Raw genomic sequence first — 7,500 nt, forward strand, 5'->3', positions numbered from 1 at the left:
GTGGTAAATATACTATAGGTCAAGGTCAAGGTCTTTATTAGTGTCCCAAAAGGGCAAATAGTTTTACAGCCGGAGTAGTGGTTTAAAACATACACAGAATACAGGACAACAAACAAACGCCATAGCATAAAACATAAGTCTGGGCGCATCTAGTGCAAGATCTGAGACAAAGGACTACATTCAGAGGTATACATCAGAGATATAAAGTGCCGGGCATAAAGTGCTTGTTTCATCCTCGTCATCATCATCATTATCAAAGTGCAAGAGATAAAGATAAAGTGCAAGAGATATAAAGTGCCGGTCATAAAGTGCTTGTTTCATCATCATCTCAACATCCTCATCATCATCAAAGTGCAAGAGATAAAGTGCAAGAGATACAACAAAAGGCTACATTCAGAAATGTAAAGTGCCGGTCAACAAGTGCTTATTTCATCATCATCAATATCACAGTAACATTACCCTTTACCTGTCACTAGCAGCATTGATTGCTCTAATTGAAGCAGGATTAAAGGAAAACTTGAATCTGTTATTCTTGACACCGGGGGCACCCAGACGACGGCCAGAAGGCAGCATCCTATATGCTGGCTCGAGTGGGTGGGCTCTGTCTTGTTGAATGGACCTGGCCTTCTTGATTAGCTGTCTGTTATAGAAGGGGTCTAGGCTCTCCAGCTGGATGCCAGTAATTTTGGAGGCTGTTTTGACTATTCTTCCCAGAGCATTTTTATCCTTAATGGCGAGGTTACCATACCAACAGGTGATAGAGAATGAGATAACAGAGTGTACATAGGCACTATAGAACAGTTTCATCAATTCTCTATCGACATTGAATCTGGCCAATTTCCTAAGACAAAAAAGGCGTTGCTGGCCCTTCTTACACAGCATGTCAGTGTTTACATCAAATTTCAATTTTCTGTCGATAATCGTGCCAAGATATTTGTAACTGGGCACGATTTCCACTGGCTGACCACAGATATCAGTGTTCTGGATGGGAGGGGGATCACGTCTGAAGTCAATACAGAGCTCTTTTGTTTTTGAGATGTTTAATTCAAGGAACGCATCATTACAGCAGGACAGGAAGTCCTCTGTGACCTGACCATGCCCGACCTCGTCATTGTCGAGAAGGCTGACAATGACTGAGTCATCCGCGTGTTTTATGATAAAACGGTTGTCGTGCTTACTGCGACAGTCATCCGTGTACAAAATAAACAAAAAAGCGGAGAGAACACAGCCCTGTGGTGAACCAGTGGAAGTGGGCAGGAGGCTGGACATCGTCTCATTCACCCTTACACATTGAGATCTGTTTGTCAAAAAATCAAGGATCCAGCCTACCAGACATGGGTCTACACTGAAGGTGTTCGTTAATTTCTCAACCAGAACATGGGGCTGGATCGTGTTGAATGCAGAGGAGAAATCAACAAAGAGCAACCTGGCATGCTTTTTACTACCCTCGAGATGCTTGAGAACCAGGTTGAGAAGAGTGGCAGTTGCGTCCTGGACGCCTCTGCCTTCCCTGTATGCGAACTGAAACGGGTCGAGAAGGCTCTCAGTTTTGGCCACAAGCTCAGCCTTGATGATCTTCTCGAACTGTTTCATGACCAGGGAAGTAAGGGCTACGGGTCTAAAATCATTAAGTGTTTTAGGTCTGCTGTTCTTGGCTACGGGTACCACAGTGGACCGTTTCCAAAGGGAGGGTACTCTCTGCTGGCCAAGAGAAAGTTTAAAAATAGAATGAAAAATGGGACCTAACTGTTCAGCGCATGTATTTAGCAAGCGGCCACCGATGGTGGTCCGGGCCTGAACTTTTACGAGGGTTGCATTTTTTAAAACAGTTGATCACATCCTGCTCGCCAAAGAAATATCTGGAGGGGGGGGCAGACAGAAGTCTGTTCCTGATCTCAGAGTGATTTACACTGAAGTCATGGGTGTCGAATCTAACATAGAAATCATTGAGGCTCTGAGCCAGTTGCTGGTCACAGTTGTAATTGGCTAATATGACCTTTTTTCTGCCATTTTCTTTCAACCCTGTTATGGTTTTCATACCATCCCAGGCAGAGCCCAGGTTATTTGCTCTAAGTTGGCTCTCGATTTTTTCCTTGTAGATCTTTTTACTAGCCCATACTTCTCTTTTAATTTCTTTTTGTATACTTCTCAGTTCTATTGTGTTTCCCTCCTTAAAGGCCTTATTCTTCTTCTGCAGAAGAGATCTAAGGGAGTTAGATACCCATGGTTTAGAGTTTGGGTACACTTTGATGGTTTTCTCAGGAATAACAAGGTTCTCACAATACAAAGACCAGCTAGTAACAACATCTGTCAGTTCATTGATGTCGGCAGAGGACTCAGTGAATATGTCCCAGTCTGTGCCCTCAAGGAGGCCTCGGAGGGTTTCACAGTCGTTGTAATCGTTCCAGTTCTTAATGCGGATGCTCTGCACTTTACCACGTTTTAGAGCAGTGCGGTAAACAGGAAAAAGGTGCACACAGTTATGATCGGAGGCCCCCAGTGGCGGGAGGGGTACAGATTTGTATGCGTCCTTAACATTACCAAAACACATGTCTAAGGTTTTGTTGGACCTAGTCGGACATGTTACATATTGATGGAAGTCTCTGAGAGTATTTTTCAAAGACACATGGTTCATGTCACCAAGGATGAGATTTGGTGCGTCAGGGGAGATTAGTTGTAGTTTCTGTACGACCCTGAGAATCTGCTCACAGGCGCTAGCCTCATTAGCTTTTGGATGTATATAAACGACTGTAATGAATATCTGTGGGAACTCCCTCGGCAGATACGCTGGCCGCAGAGAGACAGAGAGCAATTCAACATCAGGGGTACACAAACTCTCCCTAACAATGACAGATTTAGTACTGCACCAACGCTCATTAACATACAAACATACCCCCCCACCGGTTGACTTGCCCGTAACTGAGGCGTCTCTGTCCAGACGAAAGGGTGCTCCGAAGCCATCGATCTCCAGATCGGTGGCCGAGTCACGTTCAGATAGCCAAGATTCCGTGAAGGCTAGAATGCAGGAATCCCTGAAGTCGTGGTTGCAGCGGATTAGAGCGTGCAGTTCATCAGTTTTATTCCGGAGGGACTGCGCGTTGGAGAGGATGATGGAGGGTAGCGGAATGCGGGACAGGGGTTGGGTCTTCCTCAGACGAGTGCCTCCTCTTCTCCCACGCTTTCTGACCCGTTTTCCCGTCCAACGGGCTCCGGAAGGGTCGCAGGGTGTCAGTAGTTCCGCGGGGTTCTGTCGAATCAGGTCCACGGGTGACTCCTGAGTGTTGCGCCAGCTAAGTAGCTGCTCTGTGGTGTATTGGATTCGAGCTGGCCGATTGGGAGACAGCAGTGAGTGTCCCAGGCTCCATGTCAGCTGGAACACCAGCAACGCCGACAGCATAGCGAGTAGATCCATGGCCTTATCCGGGCTAGAGTGTTCCTGCTCTAGGGCTAGAGGGTTCAGGCTCTGTGTGAAGAAAGTTCCCTCTGTTAGCCTAGCTCCGACTAGTTTAGCGGCTAGCCGTTAGCCATAGCAGGTCTCTGTGTCTCTTGTCGGCGACCGTGTCCCCCAGATCTAGGCTAAAAGCGAGCCACACTGGGGGGAAGAAGTTGTCAGAAAGTAGTCTCAGTGATGCAGCATAGCAAGTAGATCCATGGCCTTATCCAGGCCAGAGTGTTCCTGCTCTAGGGCTAGAGAGTTCAGGCTCTGTGTGAAGAAAGCTCCCTCTGTTAGCCTAGCTCCGACTAGTTTTGCGGCTAGCCGTTAGCCGTAGCAGGTCTCTCTGTATCTCTTGTCGGCGACCGTGTCCCCCAGATCTAGGCTAAAAACGAGCCACACTGGGGGGAAGTTGTCAGAAAGTAGTCTCAGTGATGTACTTAAAGATGCACCACAGGCTCCGTTGTCAACATGGACATAAAGGACGTAGAACGACAGAAAAACATACAAACAACACACAACAACAAACCAAACTACACTCGCTGCTGGTCGCTGCGTGCGCATGCGCCCTCACAGTCGCTATAAAATATAATATAAAATATACTATAAAATATACTGTAAAATACATAAATACTACCCCCTCTGTGGTAAATATACTATAAAATATAATATAAAATATACTATAAAATATACTGTAAAATACATAAATACTACCCCCTCTGTGGTAAATATACTATAAAATATAATATAAAATATACTGTAAAATACAAAGATACTACCCCCTCTGTAGTTCTGCAGTGTACTTCTGCAGTCAATCAAAGCACTCTAGGTACCATATGTACGCGGATGACACGGTTTTGTACACCTGTGCGCCCACGCTAGACATGGCTGTAACAAATTTGTCTTTTGATTTCATCTCACTGCAGCAGGAATTAAAAAAAAGCAAATTGATGTTAAATGGTAACAAAACTAAGGCAATGTTGTTCACTCCACGAGTCTGTCCAACCCTCTTAAGCATCTCCACTTTAGATGGCACCCCAATTGAGTGGGTTGATCGCTATAAATACCTTGGGTTCTGGTTGGACAAACATCTAAATTTTAAATTCCATATTGATGCCTTGAGTAAGAAGCTAAAATTTACTCTAAGTTTTTTCTACAGACTGAAGGCTTGTTTTGCCTGCACCGCTCGTAAAAAATTGGTCACTGGTCTGTTTTTGTCCCAGCTGGATTATGGTGACAATATTTACAGGTTTGCTTGTGCCTCCACACTGGCCAAGCTGGATCCCCTGTACCATGCTGCATTGAGATTCATAACGAATTCTCCTTTTAGAACTCACCATTGCACGCTGTATGCTGCAGTTGATTGGTCCTCCTTGACTATGCGCAGGCTGCAACATTGGTATAATTTCATTTATAAAGCTATTCTTGGTGAGCTCCCCTACTACATTACCTCCAAATTCAAATTGGTTTAGGAATGGCTTAAACCTCAGATCAAATGCTTGGTTACGCTGTGAAGTACCCTCATTTTCATCTGAGGGGGGTAAAAAATGTCTTTCTTTCTTTGGCCCCTGGTCGTGGAATGATCTCCAGACCAAACTCAAATTGGCTGCTCTAATTCCCTTGAGAAGCTTCAAAAGAATCACCTTAGTGTTATTCACAAACAACTGCACCTGTCCGGAGGTTTACTAGCCTAGCGGTAGGTTCTTGGTTATTTGTATTGGTTGTACACTGTGTGTATTACTATTTCTTGTTTGATTATTGGCTTTTTTCTATTGTGAAAAGTGTATCATTAGGAGTTATCTTATGTATTTGTGATGTATCTTGGATGACTATTTTGTTGTTTGTTTTTGTATTTGTATGTTAAAGCTTAGACTGTGTAAATTTAACGCTGCATCTTGGCCAGTTCCCACTTGAAAAAGAGACTGTGTCTCAATGTGTTTTTACTGGTTAAATAAAGGTTAAATAAAAAATAAAAAATAAATCTGTGGTAAATATACTATAAAATATACTGTAAAATACATAAATACTACCCCCTCTATAATTTGTAATAATTCTCAACTCATGAATGCATTGTGAGCTTGAAGATAGCAGATCTACAAGCTCACAACGCGTTCATGAGTTGAGAAAAAAATCAAACATTCTTCAAAAATCACACCCTGTGTGAAGAGGGTGGTGCCTTGATGAGCCCCGTATTGACCCCCGTATTGATGTTGTCATCAATGTTTGTTTATTGGACAGACATACATACATACATACATACATACATACATACATACATACGGACACACGGACAAAGCCAGATATAGGGGTGGTTGGCACCACCCAAAAATAATTTCATTAATTAAATAAAAAATAATTAAAGAAATTCCCTAAATTAGAAAACAAAAATGTTTTTTAGGAAGTAGTGAAGTAGCAGATCTGCAAGCTCTCGATGAAGCGCAAAGCGACACATTGTGAGCTTGTAGATCTGCTATTTGCACCAGTTTGGGCCCCGGGCAAATGTCTAATTTATTTGTCTAATTTTCTTCAGCTAAAAAGGTTTGGGAACCTGTTCTATATGACACTTTGGACGTGTGTGTGTGTGTGTGTGTGTGTGTGTGTGTGTGTGTGTGTGTGTGTGTGTGTGTGTGTGTGTGTGTGTGTGTGTGTGTTCTCCAGATGAAACACTGGACAGCGCCTCAGAGGTCACAGAGGGCAGAGAGCGCTCCGTTCTCTCTGCAGCCAAACGGAAAACCTTCTTCAGTCCCAGAAGCTTCGGCAGCGGAGAGCAAGGTATCATTACTATTACTATTACTACTATTATTATTGTTATTAATGTATTATTACCCTTATTGTAGCATTATTGTGTAACTGTACCTTTTACAAACTGTTAATAAAGTATTTAATCAATCAAAAAACAACCAAGTGTGTGTGTGTGTGTGTGTGTGTGTGTGTGTGTGTGTGTGTGTGTGTGTGTGTGTGTGTGTGTGTGTGTGTGTGTGTGTGTGTGTGTGTGTGTGTGTGTGTCAGAGTGTGGTCACAGACCTCTCTTTGAAGCCAACAACATAACAGATAGGGATGAGAGGGATCAGAAGGTTCAGCTGGAACGAAGAGGTTCCATCGCCTGTTTCAGAGGAGACAACGCAGAGGTCGGCTCAGCGCCATGGTAACCACAACACAACAACAACAACAACAACAACAACAACAACAACAACAACAACAACAACAACAACAACAACCACAGCCACAACAACCACAACCACAACAACAACAACAACAACAAAAACACACACACACACACACACACACACACACACACACACACACACACACACACACACACACACACACACACACACACACACACACACACACACACACACACACAACATACACAACACAACACACGTATAACAGTAACAATATAAACATATAAACATGTTTATAATGTTTTAACATGTATATAACATGTTTTAAAGGCAGGTGATGCTGTATAAACATGTTTATAATGTTTTAACACATATATAACATGTTTTAAAGGCAGGTGATGCTGTATAAACGCAGTCCACAGGAGCTCCTCTGTGGAGCCAGTCTCATCAGTGATGAATGGATCCTAACAGCTGCTCACTGCATCCTCTATCCTCCCTGGAACAAGAACTTCACCTCTAACGACATCCTGGTCAGACTGGGGAAACACAACCGAGCCAAGTGAGACCGTCCGTCCGTCCGTCCGTCTGCATTACATTACATTCATCATTCAGTCATTTAGCAAACGCTTTTATCCAAAGCGACTTACAATAAGTGCATTCAACATAGGTAGGGAACTAAACTACTAAGAACCCAGAGGTCTTAAGTGCATTCTCTTCTGAAACAAGCAACTAAGAGTATACCTAGTGCTAAGGTAAAAGTGCAATATATCAGCTACCTACTGTCTTAAACAGATGAGACAAATAGGAAAATCAAATGAGCATGAGCTAAAACAAATAAGTGTATCTAATAAACAAGATCCAATAAAACAATACACAAGAGTTATACAACTAGTTAACAACAAGTAGGCAAGGCGAAGAGGAAGGGTGGTGTTTCCTGAT

At 43.2% G+C, this 7,500-nt stretch overlaps 2 protein-coding genes across 2 annotated transcripts in view; one reads left to right on the top strand and one right to left on the bottom strand.

Annotated features, from left to right (window-relative positions):
• LOC311041147 (uncharacterized protein) overlaps positions 1 to 7,500 on the bottom strand; it is a 107,667-nt gene that overhangs the window by 48,103 nt on the left and 52,064 nt on the right. The gene's annotated exons all lie outside the window — the stretch shown is intronic.
• LOC311041046 (prothrombin-like) overlaps positions 1 to 7,500 on the top strand; it is a gene marked incomplete at both ends in the record, with an annotated part of 17,184 nt that overhangs the window by 5,702 nt on the left and 3,982 nt on the right. The window contains 5 exons of the mRNA XM_084051482.1: positions 553 to 590; positions 1,375 to 1,603; positions 6,092 to 6,205; positions 6,443 to 6,578; positions 6,953 to 7,120. Coding sequence (XP_083907608.1) covers positions 553 to 590; positions 1,375 to 1,603; positions 6,092 to 6,205; positions 6,443 to 6,578; positions 6,953 to 7,120 — 685 coding nt within the window. The remainder of the gene's footprint in view (positions 1 to 552; positions 591 to 1,374; positions 1,604 to 6,091; positions 6,206 to 6,442; positions 6,579 to 6,952; positions 7,121 to 7,500) is intronic.

The sequence above is a fragment of the Gymnoscopelus microlampas genome, assembly GCF_963454915.1.
Source record: "Gymnoscopelus microlampas genome assembly, chromosome: 24".
Classification (NCBI taxonomy): Eukaryota; Metazoa; Chordata; class Actinopteri; order Myctophiformes; family Myctophidae; genus Gymnoscopelus; species Gymnoscopelus microlampas.